Raw genomic sequence first — 8,646 nt, 5'->3', positions numbered from 1 at the left:
CAAATAAAAACAGGGAAAAAAATGTGCAGTGAGAGAATATGTACAGTGAATGGATTGCACATGAACCATTGTATTGCACAGACAGAATGAATATAGCACAGTGAATATTGCACAGGTAAGAGAGTTAAAGTGCAGTCCATAACATATAACAAACATATTCAATAAATGCAAGGCTATGTTTGTTAATACGTTGCAAGACTTATAATAATGATATCATATCATATCATATCATATCATATCATATCATATCATATCATATCATATCATATCATATATAGTTGCATATTCATGTGTCTGCACAGTTTCTTTACTGTATTGTTTTTTTGTGTTGGTTGCTGTTGCAGCACTAAAACATAAATGTAAGGATAAATATCACAATCAAAATTTCCACAGAAAAAATTGTATTTATTATTGATTATCAGTTTTAATTTCTATTATGATTCTTTTTATGCCTGCGAGTTTGAACAACAGTATGAGCAAGAAAATTATCTGCTCTGATTAACTGATGAAGAAGGAGGAGGAGGAGGAGGAGGCGGAGGAGGAGGAGGAGGCATCCTGTGTTGCGTGGGGGGAATCTCCCTGGGTTTGAGGACAGATGCGTCAGGTTGCTTCTTGTTCTCTGGATCACGAAGCTGCAAGAGGTGGCTCAGAGGCGCAAAGCAAAAGAGGCAGAGATCATAGACTCAGACCTTGGAAACCTCATCCAAAAACACAGTGAGTACCAAGTTTTTGTGCAAATTCATGTGCGCTGCCACTTTTTTGTGTGATGATGGCTGGGAGTCCTGTGTGTATCTATTGGAGCATCTCAATTATTTTTCAATGCAGGAGGAGGAAATACACAGGAGGGGGAGGGGGGGGGGCGTAAGGGGGAGAATAAGACGTGCATCCCTCTTTTTATTTGCTTCTTTAAGTGACTTAAGCAAGTTCTAACCATAAGTCAATTTCCCTATGCTTTAAACAATGTCACAATAATTTAATTGCTCCAACTGAGAAGAGTCCACACTCTTACATCTTCGGTTAGTGTGGCTGCACCCTATTGTGAATGTGGTGCAGCACAATTGATTAAAGGTACAACTCAGCTCCGTAGTGTCAGACAGTGCTGATAGACTATGCACAGAGGAATGATAAGGCTTAATCCATCCATAAGTTTTCGACTGTCTTCAGACTGTTACCTGACAGCAGGAAACACCTGTGCCAGTTTCATTTACCATCACTTTGCATTTCCTCCACGTGTGTGTGTGTGTGTGTGTGTGTGTGCATATCCCTCAGGCAGTCACAGAGGACCATGGCATTTGCAGGGATGCTGAGCGAGGAGGACATCAGGGCTGCGGTCCAGGCTTGTCAAGGTGAGTCAGACATGCAGCTCACACTCACACGCAGGGGGACACACACTTTACACACACCTGATTATTAACACAAGAACACATCCCATGCGATAAGTGAATTTACTGCACATCCTCTCACATGTTGTAGCGAGAGACACAGGCAGCGTTAAACCCACTCCCACAGGGGATGGCTGTATGATGTGTTGTTCACAGGGAGCCTGCAGGTAACCTGGCAGCCATGCAGCAGGAGGAGAGTTACCACCCAGATACCAAAGTGTTTATGTTGAGTGTTCACTCAGGGAAGAACATATATTGCCCTCACATCCCAAACCACTTAATTATTTATCTCAAGCAATTATATCTGCATGACAGGGCAGATATCGCTCAACCGCTCCAATGGAAATCAAATGTCAGTGCTTACATGCCCTTTATTCAAGAATACCCCGCAATGTTTTAGGCAAAGTAACATTTCAACTTTTTCAGGTGTATTTTGTTTTCTGTACTTTTTGCAAGTATCAATATAAGGAGGTAGTATTTCTATAATTAATGATAAAAAGGGGTGGAAAACTAAAATGTCTAATGAAAGTGGGGACAACTTTTTTTAAGACAACCCACCCTTATTTAAATTTTTTATCAAATCAGAGTGTAAGTCTTTTAATATCTCATGCGATGGGTGCATGTCTTCTTCAGCAATGAATTTTCAGTTACTTGAAGGTAACTTATTCTAGATCAGAGTTTCCACTCTGAACAGCTCTATAAGCAAAGGGCTTTTAACATTTAGGTTTGAATTAGAGCCACGGGCGATATTCAGTGTGCTTTGACTGTTTCAATGGCATAATGACAACGCCTGTAATGGTATAAGACAGTGATGCGCTGCGGGGTCTATATTGGTAAATGTCATTGGAAGAAGAATGAAAGTCATCTGAGCGAAAGAGTGAATGCGACATCTCTATTCAGCCCCTCGCCATTCTTGCTTTCTTGTCATTCTGCGATTGACCTCTCACTCCCTCGTCTGTCTCGCCCGTTCCCTTTCTCTCTTTCTCTCCCCCACTCTCTCTCTCTATTTCCCCATGTAGCTCCAGGCACGTTCAACTTCAAGTCGTTCTTTGCACAAGTGGGACTCGCCGGCTCATCTGAGGCAGATGGAAAGAAAGTGTTTACGGTCCTGGACCAAGACATGAGCGGATACATTGAGGAAGAGGAGCTCAAGTAAGGATGGATGTGTGTGTGTGTGTGGGTGTGTGTGTGTGTGTGTGTGGGTGTTTGACTATGAATGAACTGAGTAATCCATGGGGGAGGACTGGTGAGTGATAGAAAGGGTGATTGCAACATCTCAGAAAGGCCTGAAAGGGAAGATGAGCAACACCCTCAGAAAAGATAAGGTCCAAGTTGATTTAAGTCTAAACTTATTGCTGATTTTCTTTTTTTCCCCCAACCATCAGACTGTTCCTTCAGAATTTCTCTCCGGGGGCAAGGGAGCTGTCTGTGGCGGAGACAAAGACCCTCATGGCTGCAGGAGATAAGGACGACGATGGCAAGATTGGGATGGAAGGTGGGTGCTCGTGACACATGAGAAAAGATGCAGTACACACTGCACAGGGGAGCTGTCCACCACTTAGTGCTGAAGTTGCAGTTGATAAAGCCCATATGAACAAACTATAGAACTGCGCCCTCAAACAAACAAGCAGATATTATGGGTTTGTTGAGTCATGATGCTGCATAACGATGAATTGTTACCTGCAGAAAACGAATTCACTCTTTCTTTTGATCTCCTCAGAGTTCTGTGACCTCCTGAAGTAAAGAGAATGAACACACGTGACAACTGAGGACTTTCCCTGTTTTCAACAATGGATTTTTTTTTTTTTAAATGGAAAATCCTGACTTTCCAGATGGTTTGTGGCGAAGAACCTCAGATATTCTGTCCCTGCCTGCTGCTCTCCTCGTTGATGTGTGTGTATAAGATGTTTGGTGGACAGACGGCGAAAGCTGGATATTAATTGTGTGTGTGTTTGGTGAATCAGGTACCTGGAATGGATTAATAAATGTATTTATTAGATGTGAAATCCTTGTCTTCTGGTCATTTTTATACAGAACGTATAAAGGGTCTCATTTCATTCCTTATTTGATGATAAGATGAGACTCTATGGTGGGATTGTAATCACTAGTAACAAACAAGATATACAGGCTTTCAGTTTCACTTAATCCTGAGTATAAAGTCTGAGCTTCATCATTTACTGCACATTTATGATGTTAAGAAATGGCTGACAAGACTAGATCATGATCATTCATTAGAACTATTTCACCACTCATCGATAAGAGAGCTGGTTCTTGATGTTCTTCAATAAAGTGACATCTGTTGATTACAGTTGCTCAATTTATTAATAAAAAGCAAAGTGTAAAATAGGAGATATTAAGGAACATGTAAGTAAGAGTGTACAGTTCATGCCTGTGCATGAAATCGCTCAGCTATACTCAACACATGGAAAGGATCTGGAGGAAGATGACTGGACAGACTGATGTGGGGAAACAGAGCTGCAGAGATTGTATCCCAAAAAAACTGTTGCAATGGGGACCATTCAAAACCCAGATTTTACAGATTTTTAACAAAATCTTCTTTTAAATAGGCAGAATTTTGCATTTTAGATTGATAGGAACCTACTTCACATGTTAGTGCGCATTTGTTGGTCCAAGAAATTCCTCACTTTCGCGTCGTTAGGGCCAGTACTGCCTTCTGCTGGACGGATTCCGAATTCCTGCAGACCGAGCAGAGACATTCCCCAGTAATTATGGGAAATACTTTTCATTCACAGAGCAGACGCGTGTGTGACGTGTCTCTGGGATTAAGATTTAAAGGAACTTAATTTGAAACATTATCACGGTGCGTAATTGATAAAGAGGTCATATAGGCCACACAAACCAATCCATCAGTCACTGAGGGGGGGGGGGGGACGCTGCCATCCTGGGTTCAGTTATTAACGTGTGGAAATGAGATGTGTTTAGGGCGTCGGGGCAAAATGAGTTGTCGACATATTGCTAACTTGTCCACGTGTTCGCGCATGCACAGGAAATGGTCTAATGCATGGTTGGTGCATTGCCTATTAAGGACAGGGATCTGCGGCGGTGTAGGCCCCGAAGTCTCAGTCCCCTGCAGGGTGCTGAGTTCGTGTCTCCCCTCCCCAGCTCCACCCGCTGCCTGCGCAGTTCAGGTGAACCATATGGAAATGTGATGTATAGAAAACTAATGACACAGGGCTGCACACATATCGACTAGCTGAGACCGTCTCAGGGCGGGGTTGCAACTCCCATCCCTCAGATTCAAGAATAGAAAGCCTGACTCCGTTAGTTTATAATCAACTCATTAAAAAAAGAAAGAAAACTATGTGAGAAATAAGCAGACGATTAACTGCATTACCCCTCATGAGCAGAAATTACACACACACACACACACACACCACAGAGAGGACGATCAAATGAAGCTGATGATGATTATTAAAGATCAAATATTATATATGTGCATTTAGTGAATTATATATATTAAATGTGGACAGATGTATGGAAAGACAGGAAATCAACTGTCCCTATACTGACATATAGCTTAATATCATAGTAATAGCACAAAGAGTATCTAAAGTAAAAGTGTTTGCATAGGAGTATATAAGCAGATCACATATATCTACACTGATATAAATGCTGGACATTTAACCCGGTGAATTAATGATTTCCTGTGAACAGCAACTGGCATGGAATCAAAAATAGATGTTGTGAAACGTGGCCCGCACTCTCACCCATTTCCCATTCCCTTCATTAATAGCCTTCACTCAGATGAAACTGGCAGCCTTAAAAAACTATCCCCAACAAATAAATAAATCACAGGAGTGCAACGTATCCCGTGGAATGAGCGCGCAGCGGGGCCTGCTCGGGTTTCCACACGTCTATAGCTATAGGCCTCCGCGCACATGGCAGCATCCTCATTTGTTCGCCTAAAAATAGGACCAGACTAGTAGACACATTTTTTCGAAACCCATGCATCTTGGTACCTGATACTGAGACGCAAAGCTCTGTAAATGGTGTTGCTCGTGGATATATAAGAGAGAGGGATCGGAGTCTTGGGGCATTCACTCGAGTCACTCTTGGTTTTCACTCGCCTCAACGCAGCTCAAAGGTGAGTGGGAAGTTGTCCGTCCCCCGCAGACGCTTCACAGTCTTCTCTGGCAGATTGCACTGGGAGGACAGGGATTCAGACCAGGAGCTCCCCCCCATGGACTATAAACTGTGGAGAGAGATGGAACCAGCATAGTGAAGCTCCACTCGGACCACAGGACGATCCAATCGGTGCCGAAAAACGGAGGCCAACTGCGGCCATTTGATTTGAAAGGATCTTGTGGAGGATAAATGCGCAGTTTTACTTTACTTCTCTTAACCGGATAAATTATCATCGCGTTTCCCCGGCTGTGTGATTCGTATTACCGTAGTTTGGCCTGTGGGAGCATCGTCTATTTAGTGCCATAGCAGCTTAACGCGTTGGGATAAACAGAGTGAGAGCTGTGCTGCTGTGATCAGACATCCGGAGGGAAGAGTAGCTGCAGGAGAGGAGCTGCTGCAGCGTGGCAAACACTGCTCATTAAAGCAATTCAAGCAATTAAATATAGGGCTTTGGAAATGATGCTTTCCAATGGTGAAATTGGCTGAACCTTTATTTTCTTGTGAAGCTTTATTGCAGAAAAAGCCTTACACAGTTTTTGTTGGGGGGGGGGGGTTACTCTCTGGCAGCTGATGCATGATTTTAGCCCTCAGCCTTGAAGCTTTTAACTGTTTTATGGTTAAACTCTGAATACCTCCAGGTATCCCAGGCCATCCGAGTATAGGCCTATGTGAATCTCCCTGATGCACAACAATCCGTATTTCAGCTTTGCAGGATATTTCTAACACAAAAATATGAGCACTGTGCAGGATTTGGGATGCTCACACTAATCCTGTCTTCTTCTCTCCTCTCTCAGAATCAGAATAGAAAATGGCCCTCGCCGCTAACCTCGATGCTGGAAAGGTGAAAGCCGCCCTGGACGGCTGCGCAGGTGAGCCTCACTACCTTCGTATTCAGTCAATTGAACCGGTCACATTAGTTCATTTTGAATTTTCACTTAACAACTTTACACAGTAATCACATTACATCAACACTGAATGCCTGTGTCGTGCTCCTGCAGCCTGTTGAGTGCTAAGGGTGTTAAAATGTGTGTTCCAGCTGCTGATTCCTTCAATTACAAGAAGTTCTTCGCCGCCTGTGGCCTGGCCAGCAAGAGCGCTGATGAGATCAAGGTTGCCTTCGGCATCGTTGACCAGGATGCCAGTGGCTACATTGAGGAGGAAGAGCTGAAGTAAGACATTCCAGCACTTGCCACTTACAGCTGACACTCAAGACTCATTGGCCCAAAAATATGCAGCAGATATAGTATTACTGTATTGTTTGGTCTAAATCAATAGGAAAAACAAGTGGGGGGGACGGTTTCTTTTCCCAATACTTATGTTAGCTTAGCTATAATTTTAGGGCCCAATAAAACATTGACAGCACGAAAGAAACTTTAAATACCAAATTAAAGCCCACATTTAAAACCAAGTGGACAGGCTTTTAGAAACATTATATTTTAGTTGTTTAATATCAATATCAATATCAATCAGAATCAATCAATACAGACTGACATGTGCTTCAATTTTAACTTCTTCTCTGTCCACTTGTCAGGCTGTTCCTGCAGAACTTCTCCGCAAGTGCCAGAGCACTCACCGACAAGGAGACCAAGGAATTCCTTGCCGCTGGTGACAGTGATGCTGATGGCAAGATCGGAGTCGATGGTAAGAGTTCCTTGCGGAGCATCGTACACATTCCTACAAAGACATGACATATATACACGCCTGACGCCTGCAGCCTCATTCTTAACATCAACTCACATACTCTCCATATCTGCACACACACAAACCTTTGGTCAGGGACTTGATCCAATCAGACTCCATCACACCACCTTCATGACATACTGCAAAAATCTGAATACATTTTGTTCTCTTCTAATGGCAATTTTATTCTTCTTTCACAGAGTTTGCTGTCCTTGTTAAGGCATAATAATTTCCATTGACCGGGATCAACCTCTTTTCACGGAACTGCGAACGCCTTGCAAGATTCAGTAATCATCAGCTGAAAGAATATTTTTTATATCTTATTTATGAGTTGCCTGCGGAATATTTCTCAACATGGAACACATATTTTACTGTTAATGTTATTCAGGTGTGTTATATGTTCTGAAAAATGACTTGTGCAAACTGTACAACACCATCTGCAGATCTGAGGATGAGTGAAAAACCAGGAATAAATACTCTTTTGGTGTAAAGTCAACCTGTTCAGGTCAGTCTTCTTTGAATCTGCCATCTTGTCTTGCATTCTACAAGCCACTGTTTTCACATAGCTGCAGCTACTGCATGTCAACACAAAGGGCTGAGGGTGAGCCGGTGCTAACTGAGTTTCCACCTGCCAGGGCCTCTGAATGCTCGGGAGGTGCTGAGAGACAGTTGAAGTGACCTGCCCGACACTTGTTTTGATAATTAGTTAATGAGAGGGAGAGTGTGGCTGGACTCAGGCCAGGGCCCGGCAAACACAGCAGGGGGGGGCCCTGGGGCTTTGCTGGGATACTTCCTGGACCCAGGGAGGTTTGCAATGGATAGCTGTCACACACAGTGTAATTAGGTGTGCTGCTCCAAGGTCTTTTTCTCCACCAACTGCTGCGTAGTCAATTAGATGATGTGCTGTGGCAACAGGAGGGCTATTAACAGCCACCGTTGCATCAGCAAGACCTTTTAGCAGGTTTCAGCTGCTGCCAAGATGCACATCTTTAGTGGTTCTCAGCAAAGAATTGAATTTTGACTGTGCCACATTTTCAATTGTAGAAATACAAATACTTAATCTTCAGAAAAAACGGCTCATCAGACAAATAGGTCTGCTGTTCCTGATCAAATTAACGCTGGCTTTGCTCTATTCAAAGTAATTTCATAAATTTTTACTACTGTGACATGTTGAACTGTTCTCGGTGGAAAAGTCCTGTTCCACTTAAGACTGCTGACCTGAAACTGCAGGTCAGCAGTTTAAACCCTCAACCAAGACACTCAATGACAGCTGTCTACTGTCAGTCCAGTGCTGCCACCTACAGGCCAAAGCTGCTCGCTCAGCATTTCAAGCGGAGCTGTACTGACAAACACTTTAAACGCGATTACAAAGAGCTGCCTAAATGAAGAAGTGTTCCCAAAACAATATCAATTCAACCCATCTGCATGAAAAATACCA

At 43.1% G+C, this 8,646-nt stretch overlaps 2 protein-coding genes across 4 annotated transcripts; both read left to right on the top strand.

The window, feature by feature from the left end:
- Positions 1 to 555: 555 nt before the first annotated feature.
- Positions 556 to 3,388, top strand: pvalb5 (parvalbumin 5). Of its 3 annotated transcripts, none has more exons than XM_035180216.1 (5): positions 556 to 714; positions 1,270 to 1,346; positions 2,402 to 2,534; positions 2,768 to 2,877; positions 3,103 to 3,388. In XM_035180216.1, the coding sequence occupies exons 1-5, from the start codon at positions 596 to 598 to the stop codon at positions 3,123 to 3,125; spliced, it is 462 nt and encodes a 153-aa protein (XP_035036107.1). In that variant the 5' UTR covers positions 556 to 595; the 3' UTR covers positions 3,126 to 3,388. The 3 variants fall into 3 exon arrangements, with proteins under 3 accessions (XP_035036107.1, XP_035036108.1, XP_035036106.1); XM_035180217.1 differs by having other exon boundaries at positions 562 to 714; positions 1,274 to 1,346; XM_035180215.1 differs by having other exon boundaries at positions 587 to 714; positions 1,261 to 1,346.
- Positions 3,389 to 5,331: 1,943 nt separating this feature from the next.
- LOC118123092 (parvalbumin beta) lies at positions 5,332 to 7,704 on the top strand. The gene is made up of 5 exons (XM_035180218.1): positions 5,332 to 5,487; positions 6,323 to 6,397; positions 6,565 to 6,697; positions 7,060 to 7,169; positions 7,409 to 7,704. The coding sequence occupies exons 2-5, from the start codon at positions 6,337 to 6,339 to the stop codon at positions 7,432 to 7,434; spliced, it is 330 nt and encodes a 109-aa protein (XP_035036109.1). The 5' UTR covers positions 5,332 to 5,487; positions 6,323 to 6,336; the 3' UTR covers positions 7,435 to 7,704.
- Positions 7,705 to 8,646: the final 942 nt, after the last annotated feature.

Source organism: Hippoglossus stenolepis, chromosome 16, assembly GCF_022539355.2.
Source record: "Hippoglossus stenolepis isolate QCI-W04-F060 chromosome 16, HSTE1.2, whole genome shotgun sequence".
Classification (NCBI taxonomy): domain Eukaryota; kingdom Metazoa; phylum Chordata; class Actinopteri; order Pleuronectiformes; family Pleuronectidae; genus Hippoglossus; species Hippoglossus stenolepis.
This window is presented reverse-complemented; position numbering and strand designations above follow the sequence as displayed.